Genomic DNA, 19,970 nt, shown 5'->3' on the forward strand with positions numbered 1-19,970 from the left:
AAGGTAGGTAAGAAGCAGGCTAGAGACAAGTCAGTGGGGGAATATGGCATATGCACTAGGAATAGCAGAGGAGAGTTATTAGTAGAGATTGTGGAACAGAATAATATGCGGATTATGAATACCTTCTTCCGCAAGCGGGATAGCCCGAAGTGGGCATGGAGGAGCCCGAACGGCGAGACTAGAAATGAAATAGACTTCATACTCTGCGCTAACCCTGGCATCATACAAGATGTGGACGTGCTCAGCAAGGTGCGCTGCAGTGACCATAGGATGGTAAGAACTCGAATTAGCCTAGACGCAGGGAAGGAATTTTGCTTGCGGAGGCTAGATGGGGCGAGTGGAGAGAGTGTCTTGCTTGGCAGCGGAGCTCGCCTCCCGAAATCATGGGTTCGCGGCACTGAAATATTTCTATCTCGGCTATTAATGAGCCGATTTGAAAAGCTCTTGTAGCAGAACGCTCTCTATATATAACACACGTAACATCTTCCAGTGCATAACCAAAATTTGCTGTGGGACCTGGTGGGGGCCCTGTTTAAGCAATCACAAAGTAGTGCCGCTTAGTGTCAGTTTTGCGCATGTTATCTACACACACTTACCCCAACTTGCACGCAAACTTACGCCCATTCTATCGCCACCATATCAAGAATAAGTGGATATATATATATATATATATATATATATATATATATATATATATATATATATATATATATATATATATATATATATATATATATATATATATATATATATATATATATATATATATATATATATATATCTATATATATATATATATGCACACTTACGCCCATTCTATCGCCAGCATATCAAGAATAAGTGCATATATATATATATATATATATATATATATATATATATATTAGCACCACTTTTAGAACAAGCGCCATGTACGCTGCTCACGCCGTTTGTACATAATTTAATCAGCTCCTAAAGTGGTTTTACATGCTCTCTGGAGCTGTGGCCAAAGTTTCGTGTCATCCAGCCAGTCGCCGTCTACGATATCTCCCGAAACAGTGGTTTGCAGAGCCGCACCGACGTCATACACATTCATTCTAAACAGGGAGGCAATGTTGGCAGCTGAGGCAAGCAATGGACACGTCACCACGGGATCAAACATGGCAGCGCCCACGGGATAGCCGCGAAATAGGGCAGCACTGAACCTCAAATCTTAGTAACGACACGCTAAAAAGTACCAGCATGGCACCGGACGATAGACGGCGCTATGGTGGTAGCAAAGCGGAGGCGCCCTCAATAAAACGGTTTATAGTGCTGCGATAGTTCAGATGCCGTGGGAATGATGGTTAGTTCATGGACTTGTCAAAACTTCGTGCTCCCGGCTTCAGACGTTCTTGCGGCTTTATTTATACACCGTACCTGCCTCTATTGGGTCAAATATTGAAGTAATCCTACTTTTATAAACGGAGAAGCATTGTTTTATAGAACATGTTCAGTTTCCAAAGGCACAATGTCGTTCCAAGCCAGAAGTATGAAGTTTTAGGCAAATTCATGTACTAACTACGATTGACAAATCTGCACTTCCCATATTGCAAGCTTTCCAGATTTCCCAACTCTATATAGTGATATTTTTTGTTGGAAACTGTGTACCAAACGTGGCTCTTGTGAGAACGCCCATATGGTTGCGCCAAACAGGTGGCATCAAATCACCAGTAGTCATCGCATTATTTGCCTGGCATAAGATGTAAACTGCGCTTACTGCAGAGAGAGCTGAAGGCTGACTCGTTGCGCCCTCCGAAGATGCTGCTGGTGTTTCCCACACACCGGGTTCCGGGCTCGCATCGCGTGCACGGCTCTCCCGGCAGATACACGCGGCTCTTCAGGTAGTTGCCGCTGCGGGGCACGAACATATCACTCGCTATACTAGGAAGTGATCGCGTTATAATTTCAATTCTGGCCAATTACAGAAAACGTAAGCGATCTCAAGTGTCTTTTATTGGTGACCCCGTAAAATTTAGGGCTTATTAACGAAACATGCAGTGAAACAGCGCCAGACAAAATTTACTTGCACTGCTCATAATTTGCACTAGTGTAAAGAGCTTGTTTATATCACAAAGCCCAACGTACGATTTTTTCCGATATGATGCTTGATACCTTGAATGCTGGGTGTGTAACTCCAAAACTCACAATGGCGTTTTTGACACGCTGGGCGCGAAGTTTCAGCTGTGGATAGATCAGTAAATCAATTATTAATCACATTTAGCGCATGTCCCCGGGACTCATGGCACTCGTACCTCAATACCTTTGTCCAGCGGTTTGGGGCGCGAGCCGTTAATTCGCTGACTAAGCGTGCACTCATGAGGTGTCTTCGTTAGCCGAGTGGGAGCTTCTGTATACGTGAAGATGGTTATGCGGGTACGTGTGCGAACTTGACTGAAGGTCTGTCGTACGCGAGGCAGTGCTTGGTGTATGGCATCAAATTCGGACGACTCGTGCTAGACACGTGGCCGTAATATAAAGACTGAGCGTATCGCTGCCGAATGGCAGCGTACACGCAAGGATACTTGTGTGGGTGCGACGCAACGCACCATGCAGTGCGACTGTTAGTTACCACGCAATCTCAGGAATGGTTCTGTCTTTCCAAAATGTGGCCGTACCTTTATATAGTCATCACATCTTTCACCTTTCCGATACTTTTCTCCTCAAAAACGGCGCGCTTCTTGCACTCGATCATTTGACGACAAGAAGGTCTGATAACGAGTCAAGCGAAAGTCTTTCTTTCTTTCTTCCTTTCTTTCTTTCTTTCTTTCTTTCTTTCTTTCTTTCTTTCTTTCTTTCTTTCTTTCTTTCTTTCTTTCTTTCTTTCTTTTCAATTTAAGTCGAGTCTTGATATAACATAAAAGAAAGAGAACTACCTAACGAGGCTGAAAAAGCACATTGTTAATCATTAGTGTCCATTTGTTCGTGTTTGTGTATTCGTTGCTTGCATATAATATTCGCACTCGTCCTACCATGGCATCAAAGCTGTGATGAAATTCGCTAAACAACAATTTTTGCTAGTCATAAGTATGAAACTTCTTCGCACCCTCGCACACCCGCCGTGGTGGCTCAGGGGTGTTGGCGTTTCGCTGCGAAGCACTAGGTCGCAGGATGATATCGCGACCGTGGCGGCCCTATTTCGACAGGGGCGAAACCACAATTTATTGTTTTATTTAACACCCTTGCACTGGCCACGTAGTGCGGTTTGCGTGAAGCTATGTCTTTAGCACGTGACCGTACACCTAGTACTAACCTGAGAATTTCGAACTTTAATATTTCTGGTAAATGTTCCTACATAGAGGGCTGCTTTGTGCACGCGTGCGTGTACGGTTGTCTGTAGGGCAGTCTAAATGGAATGAAGTATCCCTCGTGAATGCGTGAGAAACCACATGCTCACCGAGTGCAAACGCACTCGTTATACGGAAAGCTCGCCGAATCGAGGCAGAACACTCACGCCGGACCGTAGTTGCAGACGTAGGACTGCACGAACCAGCGTCTCCTTGTGAAGAGCGAGTAGCCACAGCCGATGGACCATGTCTTGGCCCACACCATCTGAGTTGCAGCACACGGAAACCTTGTAAATGACTGTATACTGTACGGAAACATTACGCTAAGCTAGATTGATAGATCAGGCTTTTGAAAAAGCCAGCAGCCAACTTTTATTTAACTCTTATGTACCAGAAAAGAAAAAAAGGAAAGAAATTATGGCAGAACTGATGTCACCATGACTGTTGACGGCAAAGCGAATAGCTTTCGAGCAATGTAGCGACAGAACACATTCCTGAAGTCAAGTGTATTTAACGTGTGTAGTGGTAATTCTGCGACTTTTGGTGCTTCCGCTATTTGCCGCATACTCCGATATCGTTCCACTTTACTATGGCACTCGCTTGGCAAAGTCGCCCATGAGCATGGAGGTACGACAGCGACTGTGTGGCGCCGACGCAACGACGATGGAATCATGAATAAAGAATGCAATCGATGAAACGACAAAGGCGCGTAACGACGACGGCATGACGGCAATGAGTTGTCTATTCCTAATGTATAACGATGACAACGTGACAACGACGATGTAAGGACAATGAGGTGACGACTCTATGACGACGATGTGTGACGACGATGGTATGACGAATACCGAATGAAGAAGCGAGAATGACGACGATGACATGAGCAAGACGGCGTGACGACCATGGCATGACAACGGTGGCATAATCACGACTGATTGATGACCCTCATACACTATTACGATGAAATGATGAACAAGGAATGACGTCGTTGGGTGGTCGAAGGCGGTACGACGACGGCATAACAATAAAGGCATGACGAGACCGAAGTGATGAGGATGGTGAAACGACAGCGTGACGACAAGCGGTATGATGACGATGGCAGGAAAAGAGTCCGATGTCGAAATTTCATTGATGACGATAGAACAACCACGACGGCATCCCAAAGACGATAAAAAAAAACAAATTATGGGGTTTTACGTGCCAAAACCAGGATCTGATGATCGTGGATCGTGATAGGCACGCTGTACTGGAAGTATTTCGGAATAATTTGGACAACCTGGAGTTCTTTAGCGTGTACCCAAATCTAAGTACACGGGTGTTCTTGCATTTCGTCCTCATCGAAATGGTGCCTCCGTGGCCGGGATACGATAACCGCGAGCTTGAAGACGACATGACAATGAATGCATGACGACGATGGTATGAAATTGGCATGAGATCAATGGGATGACGACAAGTGAACGATGACAACGGTGTGACGATGACTGTGTCACAAAATCTATATGACGACGATGGAATGAGGACGACAGCATGACGAGAGTCGGATGAAGAAGCTTTAGTGACGATAATGGCACGACCTCGACGGCATTACGAGGGTGAACTAATAGAGATGGACAATGGAGGCATGGCAGCGACTGCCTCATGACGACGGCATGATAAGGGCGGCACAATCACGATTGGAGGGCTACAGTATGATTACAATTACAATGAGTAAGGAAGATTGACCTCGAAGGAAAGGCGAGGGCGGTATGAAGATGAAGACGACGACATGATGACAATGCGGTGACGTTACTTAAGTGACAATGACAAAATGCCATCGTGATGACGACGGCGTGACGACGACTGTATGACGGCGATGACGTGATGACGGCATGACGAGAGTCGGATGACAAAGTTGGAGTGACGACGGTGCAATAACCACGCCGGTATCACGACCCTGAACACATACCTAGTGGCCCGAGCTATTGGACAACCTAGCTGAACCACCTGGTCGGATTAAAAGGCGTGACGACGACAGCATGACGAAAGACAGAATGACGAAGATTGAACGACTACGATGGCATCACTATGTCGGTATGATAAGGGATGCATGACGACTGTATAACGACCATGGCGTGACGACGACGTCATGTCGAGTGTCAGATGACAGAGCTGACGTGCAATGACAGAGCGGCGATGCAATGACCACGACGGCATCACGACCATGAGCCCATACCTATGGACACAAGTTCTTATACAACTTTCGCGACTGGGTGGGGTAGAAGGCGTGACTACGATGGCATGACGAGAGTAAGATTACGAAGCTGGAATGACGACAATGGAATGACCACGACGGCATCACGACCAGGAGTGCATACCTAGTGGCACAAGCAGGTAGACGATTAACTTGGGTCACTTGGTCGGCGTAAGAGGATGAAAGGAAGGAAGGAAGGAAGGAAGGAAGGAAGGAAGGAAGGAAGGAAGGATGATAGATAGATAGATAGATAGATAGATAGATAGATAGATAGATATAGATAGATAGATAGATAGATAGATAGATAGATAGATAGATAGATAGATAGACAGATAGATAGATAGATAGATAGATAGATAGATAGATAGATAGATAGATAGATAGATAGATAGATAGATAGATAGATAGATAGATAGATAGATAGATAGATAGATAGATAGATAGATAGATAGATAGATAGATAGATAGATAGGCAGGCAGGCTCAAAACGGCTGAAGCAGTCAAAGAATGCTATTCGCATTGAAAACCCGAAGAGATTAAAGTTGGGAGGCACCACCATAAAATTTACCCCACACCCCATGGTACTGTGGATTGCGCGAACGTCTCACCAAAACGTCTCATGACCGGCCTGGCCGCAAGCGGCGCTGGCTGACACTCTCAGTGTTAGTCTTGTGCACATACACAAGCACTCAAGAAAGTTGACGGGTGAACGGTCGCTACCGGTGAATTAATAAATATAAATTACAGCAGTTTGACGTAATAGTTCTGCGGAAACGCGCAAAGTGGAGAGAAGTAATTAATAAAGGGAAAATGAGACATCCACTTAATCGCAGCAGTGGCTACCTTTGTAACAATTGCTACGATTGGGTGGGTGTCTCATTTTCCCTTTATCAATTACAGCACACTCATTGCGGAAGATAGGGGTGCAGCACCCACGTGAAGCAAATTGATGCTTGTCTTTCTGTTGATATTATATTTCAACTAAGCTATTTCCATTAAACATAACAGTTAATTTCTCATGTGCTTTCTGCGGCTTCATTGTATGTTTGCTTGAAATGCTTTACCAAACAAACAAACAAACAAACAAAAATTGGGGCCCTTGGTTCCCGTTATTGACCTCGATCTCATTTGTATCACAAATAACCTAATGGTAGTGAGAAGGCAATATTGACTCCTCTGCGCTTATCACATCTCTGTATTGCAATGCATATTCCGCATAAAGGCCTGCTCTCAAGCAATCAAGAATGCACCGATAAATATGTAATGGTAAAGCCTGGGCGTAGCGTTGCTCTATAGGCTGTGTTTCGTTGTTGCCTGAACTTCAAAAGCTTTATCCAAACTTATTGTGTGATATTTAACTTGGAAAGAGAAATATATTTCAAGAAATGTGTATTTATGTGTTAAAATGTGTTATTGTATTCAATCCCTCTTCCTCTCGTTATATCCTACCGCGACACTCTTTGAGTGACATTTTCTTTGGTTCGATAGAAGAGCACACTATCTATAAAACTGGGAAACCCTTGCTTTTTTTATTTCATAAACTCAATTATGTAAAGAGTAAACTTGACTTTAATTCTTAAGTAAATAACGACACACAGAATATACGAAGATGAAACACAGAGACATATGTATCATGCTTGTGTCCGTGCCCAACTGTGCATTCAAGTTCTGTCATGCGGAATCAACCCGCCGAGTTAACCGCACCGACGAGCTTTTGACTATAATTTAATTGATTGCGGTGTCAATTACAGAGCTGTTGAGGCACTGAGGAACCTCTAGATCAATTGCTTTTTACCTTCTCCTTTGCGATATCTTTCCTTTCTTCCTTAAGAGTAAGGCCTGGGACACTTCCATGAAGTATATTACGCCTATAGGTAAATTTCCTTTAACAGTTAAAAAGCATCAAGCTTGTGGTGGTAAGCTGCCATACAATAAGTTTTCTAGTTACAAAGGAGTGGAACACTGTGGGAGAACTCAAGCGCGGGCAAACTGCTTCGTGTGAGGTGCCTCTGGAAGCGGGCTCCTAAAATTAAGAAAAGTGCTTCCTAACAACGCATCTGCTCGCCGAATATAGCCGCTGAGCTAGTTTAGTACATGTTCGTTGTGGAAGCGACGCCGGCGTCCAAACAGACCTTAATTAATATCAAGCCCAGTCACCACTTGTCTGCGAATCCGATGACGGGGCACTGACTGCACAAAAGCATCACGAGCGCGCACAGGCAGCAAGCACGCGATACGAAAAGGCTGCACACTGCCGCGGCCTTTCGTTCCGGCAGTTCTCGCAGTCCCCAGAAGAAAGGAAAGATCTGTCACCTATCGTTGTTGCAAATTCTGGTCTATATAAAAAAAGCTAGAATAACAAAGGGACCACCTTATCTCGCCGATATAAAAACGGAAGGCTCGAAGAACACGATGTCCACCGCATACCACGACTGGATACAAGCACTATCGCGAAATAGCGCTCGGAAAAATACAGCACTGTTATGCATCGTCGAGCATAAGGCAAAATGTATTGGTGCATTAATTCAGCATGCACGTACCTGGCTGAAGGTGCCGTAGTGCTGCCTGTAGATGTAGGGCGAGATGGCGGCCGGCGGGAACTGCTTGACGCCGTCGTACCAGTAGGCGATGGTCGACCGCCAGTAGATCGGCGGCGCCGTTCGGGAGCGGATCTTGTAGTTGCAGATGTTTTGGCCCACGGTGAAACTCTCTGGCAGGGGGGCACGCGTAGAGATGCGAATTGTCGGGGAAAAAAAAAGAAAGTTCAGTGGTGATTTAGCGGTAAGTGCTAGAGAAATGCGTTTGGCGTTATGCATCGCACCTCTGTGAGGTTTCCGATCCATGAATAAAACCGCGTTCACCACATTTCAAAGTGTTCTTCAGCAGGTAACTCGACACGCGTCCTGCTTCTTCCAGGGGCGAAGTACACCTGGCGGTGGTCCGCAGGAGTCCATCGTCAGTTGCACTACATGTATGTATGTATGTATGTATGTATGTATGTATGTATGTATGTATGTATGTATGTATGTATGTATGTATGTATGTATGTATGTATGTATGTATGTATGTATGTATGTATGTTGGTGTGTGGAGGAACATGAAATACTCCCGATGCAGCATTCTGTTGCTCAATACGTGCTACATAAAGGTGTTATTCCGAGCATGTAAAAAGCCCGCGAATACACCGAGAGTGCCTCGAGCGGCCAGTCGCGCGGTAATACTTTTCAGATTAAGAGCACATACACTTCTTTTCGTTCATGCTCACCTCAATGCAATGACTAAGAAGTCCCCAATGGAAAGCAAGTGATCGAGAAACATAATAGGTAGAGCGCTAGCTTCTTGTTCTACGTGTGTGTGCGTGTGTGTGTTCTTTTTTTTACGCTGATGTTGTAGGAAATTTATGTTTTGATGTTACGACGACTGCGGCAGGTCCGCGTAATCTTGTATATCTGGTCAAGGGAATGAAACATGTTTACAGTATGTTAATATTTTTTACCTGTATAGCGTATCAGATCTCACTGCTACAAAGATTTGCATTTGACAGCATGAGAGCTATAGATTGGCTGAAATGTTCCGGAAAAAAGAGAAAGCTTTTTTTCTTTTTCAGGCCACCTAAATTTGCATCTCTACAGTGAGACGGCAAAGCAGAAAAAGAAAGCGTCACCGGCGTGCGTTGAGAGGTCTTATTGAATTGGATTCTATTTAACTGTCGCGCCCAGTGAGCCCTTTTACAGAAACAATGCAGTACACGAGCGCCTCAGTAGGGCAAATTTGCAGAAACGGCTTCGAAGATTTTTGAAACTCCACTAGCCCAGCACTCATGTGAAGGGTATACACGCATTTTCGGAATAGACGCTTTCGAATATGCTCGCGCTAAACAAATCTCTAGAAAGAAAATGTTTTGCGTTTTGAGGTACTTTTGGCTACTTGATTTTTCTCCTTTTTGTGAGCAGGATACGTGAGAATATGTAAGCATTTTGTGATAATGCTAAGCGACTTAATTTTCGCGAAAGCCTGTCTTTGGAGATTTTAGAGCTTGGACTGCAACTCACGGTATGCACTGCTTCGGTGTGTGCCAGATAATCTAATTCTGAAATTTAAGTGTGACCTATAATAGCGGAATAAATATTGCGTAGTAACCAACAACAAATCAAGCCAGCTGTCCGGTAACCAACACAATCAACAATAACCAACGTAATAACGAACAACAAATCAAGCCAGTCGTACTTTGTACCAACAAGTTGGTATAAAGAACCGCCGTAGACACGAGAATCGCTCGCATGAGCGACAGCGGCCAACGCGTGCGGAGACTCACCGACGCGCCTGCAGTCCGCGCAGTCCGGCTTGACGGCGCACATGCTGGCCAACTTCTGAGCGACGGTCGCCAGTTCCTCATTCCACTCCTGCAAGACACGCAAGGAGATGTGTGAATCACAGAGCTTCCCACTAAAATCACTGGAGGGAAATCTGGCGCTGCGATCGTTCGACTACGGGACTGATGGTTAGCCCATAGATTTGTGTTATCTTTATGGCTAGTGGCTCCAGACGTTCTTGTGGCTTTATTCACGGCGCTTCATCTGCATTTATTGGCCCTACGTTCGAAACAGTAATATTTTTGCCCATAAAGGCCGAATGCTATAAGACTGAGATGCGTAATCACTGAGAATGTTTGCGCTTCAAACGCACCATTTTGCTGAAACATATCGATTTGCAAAGTGGCAAAGCCGTTTGAAGCCAGAAAGACTATGTAAATCCATGTACTTCCACCATTGTCACGACGGCTGAACCGCCATGCTTGCAGTTCCCGTAAGCACTAACACCAGAGTTCGCTCCAGTGATTTTTGTAAGAAACTATGGTGCGAACGAAATTATTTCAGACCTGCCGTTATGCTAATGAATGATCACAGTGAGGTCACTAGGCGCAATGCCATGTATGCTGGACCTTATAATATATGGAGGAGACAATACTGCGCAGCTCTCTGGCGCAACAATGCCACTTGACAACGCGACTGTATGTGTAAGGTGATTGTTACAGTCAGACAGCGCGTAGTCCTGTGTCTTCTCAATCTTTGTCCTGTGTTTAGCACTATTTGCGCTAGAAGCAACTTGCTCCGATATTCAACACGCCTACACGGCTCTGCCACTCGTATTGTTTTTCTTTTCCTAAGTGAGTACGTCGGAAGAAATTCAGCGCAAGTATTTGAGTATATTCAAGAAACTTGTTCAAGTGGGACATCACTGGCTAGGCCACCGCAGCTGTATGAGCTGGCACAATGCCTTAGTCCAACAAGTAACGCGCGTTGCATCTCTAGTGATAACAGCAAAAATTTTGTGCCAGCTGTAGCGAAAAATCAAAATAAAAGAAAGAAAGCAAAACAATTTCCAGGAGGAATTTTCTTCTGTGTTCGCCTTGTCCACTTTTGTCACACCATGTGGTTAGCACAGTCACATGAAACGTATTTCAGGCGCATATTCGGCGTCCGCGTCCAATTTGCAGTACGCAACAATGACGTCGTTATCATGGTCTCAAGGCGCATCATACGGAATCTGCTTTAATCGGTAACCGCATTAAACAAATTTCGGCCAGAATAGCGTACGAGCGAGTGTGTGTATGATGACTCCCTAGCTCCTGCATGCAAGCTATTACCTGTAAAGTTTTTTTTTACAGCGAAGCTGCTTACCTCTACCGTCCAAGGAAATTTTCATGTCGTAAGCAAAAAAATCTCAGTGCCCTTCCACTCTGTGAAGAAGGATGACCAGCGAAGCTGCGTATGTAGGCCCCTTAATGGCGAACTGCACCTTCGTTGCGGGTCGGCCCGGCGTTGCACTATCTTCGAGATCGGCCCACATATGGGGAGTGCTTAACGTCTGCTTGACCTCCACCGCGGGTCGGCCCGGCATAGCACAATCTTCGGGAGCGACCCACGTATAGGGAGTGCTTAACGCCTGCTTCACCTCCGCCGCGGGTCGGCTCGGCATTGCACTACCTTCGGGATCGGCTCACGTATGGGGAGTTTTCTGGGGAGTGCCACGAAATAATCACCGGTTGATGGAGGTAAACAGCTTCGCTGTAAAAGGGATCGTGGCCTAATGGTTAGAGCGCCGGGCTGCTGTGCTCGAAGGCACCAGTTCGATGTCAGCGTTGGCCGCTATTTTCTTTTTAATTATGCGAGGCGACACACGAGCCTGTATGCCTAGCTACTTACCTAAGTGCCGCAAAGTGCCAAGAAAGAGGCAAGGAATGCTTCGCATTAAAAATAAACGCCGTTTGAACGGTTGACACGTGAAATTCACATCGTTACTTCCAGGTTTTAAACGTATTAGGCTCTATGAATATGTATGAATACGAATATGTGTCGGAGAATGAAGAGTACTTCGCTAAATGGGACATTGTGTGAAAATCGAGCTTGGTTCAATCGATGTTCGACCGTAACCCATAGTCCCTCTCACCAGGTACATCATGTTCGCAGCGGCCGGCAACCCGCTGGCGGCCTCGGCTCCCGAGGCGAGGCGGTTGCGGAAGGCGTTGTGCTGGTCCACGATGAGCTGCCGGTCGGCCTCGGAGACGCCCTCGTGCAGCGGATGGCATGACTTCGGAGGCCGCACGCACTGCGTGTGCCGACGGCTGTAGCGCCGGTACAGGTCCGGGCAGGAAGTGGCGTCCACGTCACTGCCGGAGCGACGCAAAGAACACGCAGAAGGTAAGCAATCCCCATCTTCTAAGACGCTGAGTGTCAAACCGAAATATTTTTTTCGCTCCGGTTTTCTTTCCGATTCGACAAAAACGGTTCCGGTTCAATTGCAGAGGGAGAATATGATGGTGTTTGAACTGGTTTACGTTCGTTTTCATTTCCGAAGAATAATTGCAGAAATAACAGCCATCAGTTTATTCGGTAAGGAAGCTTTACGCTGTTGCTAAGTTGCATGGAAAGGCTACCCGTGTCATTCTTTTGGTCCCGCGTAATTCGTATGTACAAATGAATTGTTCAGATTCAACGCCACTGCTGGCGTCTATGTGAAGCGAAGCTTTGGTCAGAGAGAGAGAGCGAGGGTGAATTATCAAGGAAGCCCAGAGGGGACCTCTAGCTTGCTATTCTTCTCTTCAGAAGGAATCAAAAGAGGAGAAAAAGAGGGTTATGACAAGTAATGCTGAAGATAAGCAGTAGGATGCGACCATATACGCGTTCTTGTCCAAATGGATCATCACAGCCTTGAATCGCAGCCGGCGTTAACCAAAAAAAGTTTGAGAGAGACTTGATCGCTTGCTTCATTGATGAGGGCCCAGTAAGAATATTTTGCTGAACTGCCTGCTGTTAATTGCGGCTAATAAAGAGGTTTCGTGAATACGCGGTCCCTGAGCTCGTATTCATAAAAGGATCTTACGCTAGAATTGTTCATAAGAGAGAACTTGAGCTCCTTCTGATGCTAGACATATTATTAGCGAAGGTGGCCATTCAATGGTAAAGCGCATACTTATGACCGTGAGGCTTTGCGAATTCGACGCAGGAACACAAAAAAGGGATCCTGAAATCCCGGAGAATCTTTCTGCGAGATGTCTTTTCCCGTGCAGCTATAGCTCATCTTATGCTAGTTCGACTGCTCTCTATCATTTCTCCACAGAGCGTCACCACCGAGAGGGCTGGTGACACCTGCTCATAAATAAAACATTTGCAACAACCCGGGTAGTAGGTAAAAAATCTTCAATTTAAAAACAATTACGTTGCGGAAGCGTGTGTCGGAAGCAATATGTCATTTCTATTGCGCCTACTTCAACTTGGACAATAAAAAACCTTCGCCCAGCTAGGAAGCGCTTCTTTATCAACGGGCATAAATGGGTCTCCGATTAACGGAAAGCTATTTGACAGTCACCAGTTTCAAGCGCATACGAGTGCATTAGTAATCAGCCTTCTCCCCGACGCAATGCGCTGAAAAACGTACTAATGGTGCTGCTACTTCTAAAATCACGAGAAGATGGTGTGTACTTACAAATTAAGTAGCGTAGTTGAGCCACAAGCGCAGGAAATGCACGGATAAAAAGCTCAACAAAAAGCGGCCGGCCTGAACCGAAAGCTCATATTGTTTTTTCCTTTTCGATTTCACTCCGTAGCGGAAAAAAATAAACCGTAATGTTGCGGTTCGGTACCGGTTCAAGCAAAAAATAGTTTTTCTTTTTTTGGTTCTCTGTTTTTGGTAAACTTACGGTTCGATACCCTGCTAACACATAACATGCCCACGAATATAATGCAGAGCTTGGAGAAACAATATCTCACACAGAAGCGTCAGAACAGCAACACAGATGAAACTTCAGCAGTAATCGACAGTCCTGCCTCAAAGAGTACTCATGCGATATTTTCTACTCTTCATTATTTACGTAACATGAAGGTCCTAAATCACAGAAACAAATGCAGGCAGGGCTCGCAGGGTCCTAAATAATTTAATGTAGTAGCTTTTCTGCAGCTAGTTTCGGCTTCGTTTCGCAGGAGGTTACTGTGCCGTGACGTCATGGCGCAGTATAGGTAGTTTCATGGGAGCCCGACATTGTGGCGTTTTGACACTCGCTCCGGCTTGCTCGGTCTTCCACTATGCTGCTACATTGGCATTCACAACGATTGGCAGCATAAGAGGTGACCGAGCCAGCCGGAGTGAGTGTGAATACCCCGCCGGGTCCTGGTACCACGTGACTACCTATTGCATCATGACGTCACGACACAGTAACCTCCTGCGAAACGAAGCCGAGTGTGAGAGTAGAAAATGCATTAAATTGTTTAGGACACTCTGAGAGTTTTAATAATTTGTTCTGCTGATTAGAGGTTTAGGACCTTCGCCACAAAAGCAAAAATATGAACAGTCAAAAATATCACGTCAGTACTCCTCTAAGACAAAGTTTACTTGTCGTAACTGGGGTCCAGCGATATCCCGTAATTGGAACATTCTTGATAACTTCAAACATCCATCTTGGTGTGACACCCTGTCTCGATTGACTAATGTAGCTGTAATGATTTCGTGGGCGTTAAGTTGTTTTATTCTGCGGCGCCTGTACGTACAAATTACCCGCCATGGTTGCTTCGTGGCTATGGTGTTGGGCTGCTAAGTACGAGGTCGCGGGATCAAATCCCGGCCACGGCGGATGCATTTCGATGAGGGCGAAATGAGAAAACACCCGTGTACTTAGATTTAGGGTCACGTTAAAAAGCCGCAGGTGGCCCCAAATTTCCGGAGTCCTTCACTACGGCGTGCCTCGTAATCAGATCGTGGTTTCGGCATGTAAAACCCCACAATTTAATTTGTAATACGTGCAATTATTCCGAATCCGCTATCAGGGGTGGCTGTTATAAGCTGCATGCCCCACGTTGATTTGGCGTTGCGTTGCTAAGCACGAGGTCGCGGGATCGAATCCCGGCAACGGCGGCGGCGGCGGCATTTCTATGGGGGAGACATGTAAAGACTCCAGTGTACCGTGCATCGGGTGGACGTCACAGAACTCCAGATGGTCAAAATTAGTTCGGAGTCCCCCACTACGTCGTGCCTCATAATCAGATCGGGGTTCCGGCACGCAAAACCCAATAATTTATTAATTTAATTGTTCCCTTTCGCTCCTTTATTTTAATGTTTCAGCTTGCGCTACGTCACTGTTCCATGGCACCTTGTCCTAGAGTAAACCAACGGACGCGTACCGATCTATGATTCAGGCGCATAGACCGAAAGTGAAGTTTCTTTCCACTAGGGCATCGCACCGGGCGCGCGTCTGAGTGTGCCGTACCCGTCGAGGCTGGGCAGCAACAGAGAGACCAGGCCAGCCACATCTGCTGCGTCCGCCGCCAGCGAGCAAACTGACGCCGCGCAGAGCCATGCTGCAGCCCAGGCAGCCAGTGGACACCGCGGCCTGGCGGAAGGGGCGCCGCCTCGACGCCTGCGAGAAGTGCAGGGTACAGCGCTGGGAACAAACCGGAATTGTGATTTCTTCCCGAAACAGAAGGTTGAGACCATGTGCCAGCCTGTAAACTCACAAGTGTTACGCCCTTAAGCGTGCTCATTTTTCCAATGGATAACCCCCTCGCCTTTAAGTTTATGAAAATAATATTGCGAATGACAGCGAGCTCTAACTGCACGCGTCATCATAGAAGGCATAGTTGAAAACTTATAATTCTGACCGCCGTGCACAGACATGCAGCAGTATATGACACGAGAATTTGACAGCCATCTATGAACTTTCATTTATTGCAGTTTTCGTCTCGTATGTCGCAGCTATCGTCATGTTTACTTACCACAAAATGTTGATGAAAAAAGAAATCTTCATTCGTCCCCCATCGATGACTCGATTTTACCCCTAAATGTCTAAGGTGTCAGCCATCGGACAAGCAGAGCACGAAGGGGCTACAAAGGGGCCACAACATATCTATGTACCGGCCTGGTATGAGGGCAACACCCTTCTTCCCACGTCTAAGGTGGTCGGAGTTGGGAGTGTGAATGCTTTATTCGGCTCTTTTTTCTAGAAGATACATTGGCGACACTTTATGACAAGGACTTGGTAAGTACTTGAAGCATCCACACCGATCGCATGTGCGTGGTTTCGAATTACCGAGTACACAGAAAAGAAAACAGCCCACAGGGAACAGTTAGATCCTTGTTATTCTGCTGCCTTTGCGCTTTGCGATTGACACAGTATACTGTCACGTTTTCGTCGTACCTGCCCCGACCTCCCTGCATGCAAGATTAGCCAACCATAACAGGTTAAGTCGATAGTGTCAGTTTTTGAAGTATTACCGTCGTGCTCGAAAACTGATGTTCACGTGACGTATAAGTCATACCATCAGGAAAAATAGAATGGCTGATAAAGTTATGAGCGAGGTCCTGATCAACACGTGAGAAGCCCTGCTTACTTTGAACGGTGACTTCACCCGCGGTAAGTACCAGAGGAAATTATGAAAGCGTGCTTTGGAACAATGCGATCGCTATACTGTCAGCGCCATCACTGAAATGTGTAGGCTGTTGGTCTTCGCACTTGGCGTCGGAGGTAATGGCCCGTGCTGCCCTTCTGTTGAGCTGTTGCACTCAGCGTGCACCGTATAGCTGTCTCGCTCATGGAAGACAAAAAATATTTTAGGGCGATGTGAGAAACGTACAAAATGTGTCCCTTGCCTTGCGGGACAAGTCGAGGAGGGCACGTGAACTAATGGACCTCCATACATGAGGCGATTATAGTCAGTATGACACATATTTTAGTAGAGCCAACGAGTATTCTTGCCAGCATCAGAGCGTCCCGCAAATTTTAGCGCTGCCACAAGGTTTTCGCGAGCGCCGTTCGTCGCTGGTCATCAGAAAAATAAGCATCAGAGAAAAAGAACGTGAGCCATTCTGTAGATCTAAAAACCGACACTTGATACCGGCCAGAATGAGCATTCTAATTTCCTTGTCCGCGCGCTGATAATGTTTATAACAGCGAATAACACATAAGTATTGATGAAACGCGTGCTAATGGTATCAACCTTACACAGGCTGATGCCAAGCCGTTAAAATTAATTGATATCTGTTCCTAATGTTCCCAGACTAAAGGGCTCGATTCTCGATTCCGCTTATCATATTAACGTAGATTAGTGTGAAAGACAATCTATCCTGTTACGTCAACTGAGTACCGGTAACGGTATTACGCCACCACAAGGATTTTTGCATGGTGTGACCGGGAGTGTTTTCTGACCTTTGTGACAAATACAAAATCGCCTTCAGTCTTTGGAACGGCTCTGCTATTGAAGGTTCTGTTCAGTAACTTCCAAAGATTTCGCAGTCACCTGTATTCCACGTACAACCTCGCCATTATACAGCGCGTGTGCTTTCGTTATAGATGCTCTACAGACCAATGATCGTAACATGCGAAGTCCATATCAATCGTACTTTGATATTTGTAAAAAGTGCACGTCATGTGCCTCTAACACCAATAGGTTTGTTCAGTCGTTCTTTGTAGGATGTCGGGAAGAACACGTCTTCCCAGCAATGCAGCATTGAGGCGGAGGTCGTCACCGCCAGTACGTGTTCAAGCGAGCTTATATAGTGTTCGCAAAATGTGCACCGCGTGACCGACTATAAGAGCTTGTTCACAAACACAGAATGTAAAGAAGGTGGTGGTAGTCGGGGTGATGAAAGAAAGGAGAGCATAATAGAAGCAAAAGCAAAGGCTGGTTAACGGTGGCGAAATATTTCGTTGCAATTAGATCTGCTCCCTTCCTCGCAATAATTCTCGGGTGGAAGAAATCTTTCTTCGGAGAATACGGGTTGAGGCGATTCTTACACCTCCCTTCAAATGGGTCTGAGGTCCAACACCTGACGACCTCGTGAACAGTCCAAAGTGGGCTCCTCCAGCTTCTACAGCGGATAGTTACGACCCGTTATGGTTTTTCTCTGCAATAAGGGCTAGAGCTGCGTCGCCACGAACGGATCAGACAGTAATAGACGTTGGCTTCTGGATAATACGTTTGGTAAGCCACTACTGCAAGTAGTGCCGTAAGGAAAGCATTCATGATTTTATTGAAATACAGATATCTATGCCGCAAGACAAGCTACACGAAAAAAAAAAGTGATGTAGATGATGCTGACCAGCGCCAATGACGGTGCTGACGTAATAAGCACCTCATACTTACTTCTACTGCTGAATTATAACGCAATCAGTTGGTAAATTCCTAGTTCATAGTTGCGGCCCTATAGGTTATATCGTCCGCGGTGTACTGACGCGTTTTGCGTGAAAATGGTCAGAAATGTACGAGTAACCGCACAGTAAAACCTACGCACGTTGACGATGATCACAGCCACGACAGACATCGTCGCTCAGCGCCAATCACCTACTACCCGATGGGGTGGGGCCGATGTACCACAACAATTCAGTTAGTGTTAGTGGTCGCTCTATTCCTGCCCCGTTCTAGACTGCGCATTTAAAAAAAAATTAAATACCCCAAACTATGATATACTATCAGTTCAAAAAATCGTCGAACGTGAAATGTCATATGTCGCTTCCGATTTCAAAGAATTCAGTTCTGACGCTTAGCTATTCGGCGCGAGGAAGAACGCACACTGGCGCATCTACGACGATTGAGCGCACCTGAAGTCATCCCTGCAACAGGCTTTCCGAAGCCGCTACCGTGTAAGAAAACCCTGGTGTTTGCCTCATTGCTTCTTTTCACACTACACTCTTAAACAAATGTACACCATTGGAGGTGTATATTTGCCACACGACGGTAATCGTCATCTGTCTTGCTTGCGTTTCCTTTCTTGAAAACGCTGCGCTCGCTACTTTCCTGTCGAGAGTGCTCTGTCATGCTGATAACGCACATGCCGTTCGTGACTTGGAAGTACCGGGCTCGCAGCGTTAAAGAAAGGAAATGCGGACAAGACAGGTGGCGATTATCGTTGTGTGGCAAGGCACGACCCAAAGGGCGTAATTTTGCTTAAGAGTGTAGAAAGAGGGAAATCCTAAATTGGCGTCCACAGCAACCCCGGAAGTCGAGTGCTAGTTTCGGTTACAAGGCACGTCCGCACCCCAGGCGGTTGCCGGACATTCGAACTTCTGTTTATATTTCTCTTTTTGTGAATTTTAAATCGGGCGAAGCGCGGGAAGTGGTTGTCTTCGTGTGTCCGTCGAGCTTACCTCCGCTCACCCTTGCCACTCGCTCAGCGATATCACAAGTCGGATCGCGCTTGGTCATCTGCTTCGGTTCTCGTTCCAAGTATGAAGATAGGAAAGATAAGACAGAAGAGCTTGATCAGGCGTGCAACGAACGGAAGGCGCTGGAAACCAGTCAACCAGGCATTAGAAGATGACTAAATCGCGGCGTCGTCTATGTTGCGCGGCTCTGTGGTGTTCTAACACTGGGAATTCCAGTTCTGCGAAGTTTTAGAGGTTTCCTAATGACAGCTGGTAAGCGCAAGTATTTGAGTTTATTTTCTTGGCAGATATTCATTTTGCATGAGTACACCAGTTCTGTGCAAGCCTCAGTGGACTGAAATAGGAGCAGTGCGGCTCGAGCCTGCTGCCAGTGAAATACTTGTACTAAAGGGCTTGAGTGCGTATTTGTTGGGTTTTACATTTTGTGCACCCTTTACGTTGTCGACACATACAGCCAAGGCTAAAGCAAAGAAAGAAAGACAGCCGTGATGTTTTATCAAATTCCAAGAGAAATGACGGCAAACGGATGCGCGCACGTAATTCTTTGTTGCATTTTGATGCACCATTACTAAGATATCGTAGTGAAGAAGATTGAAGCGCACCATTTTATCTATATTCTGGAGCGTAGACGGTACCGTACGCTCCGTTAGCTTGCTTTAGGCTTAGCTTCGCTGTGTGCAAGTTTTTGCGCACCTGTATTATAGACGAGGTTCAATGTTATTTGCTTTGCTGGCAAAATGTATTTAATAATGCCAGTAATACAAGTATACAGTTATTAACGGTAATT

General features: G+C 45.9%; 1 protein-coding gene across 1 annotated transcript in view; it reads right to left on the reverse strand.

The window, feature by feature from the left end:
• LOC126532026 (venom allergen 5-like) overlaps positions 1–12,197 on the reverse strand; it is a 40,911-nt gene extending 28,714 nt beyond the window's left edge. The window contains exons 1-5 of the mRNA XM_055070876.2: positions 11,983–12,197; positions 9,848–9,935; positions 8,073–8,242; positions 3,473–3,570; positions 1,739–1,872 (exon numbers count right to left, since the gene is read on the reverse strand). Of these exons, the coding sequence (XP_054926851.2) occupies positions 1,739–1,872; positions 3,473–3,570; positions 8,073–8,242; positions 9,848–9,935; positions 11,983–11,994 (502 nt within the window). The 5' untranslated portion in view covers positions 11,995–12,197. The remainder of the gene's footprint in view (positions 1–1,738; positions 1,873–3,472; positions 3,571–8,072; positions 8,243–9,847; positions 9,936–11,982) is intronic.
• Between the last annotated feature and the right edge of the window lie 7,773 nt (positions 12,198–19,970).

Source organism: Dermacentor andersoni, chromosome 5 (genome assembly GCF_023375885.2).
Source record: "Dermacentor andersoni chromosome 5, qqDerAnde1_hic_scaffold, whole genome shotgun sequence".
Taxonomy (NCBI): Eukaryota; Metazoa; Arthropoda; class Arachnida; order Ixodida; family Ixodidae; genus Dermacentor; species Dermacentor andersoni.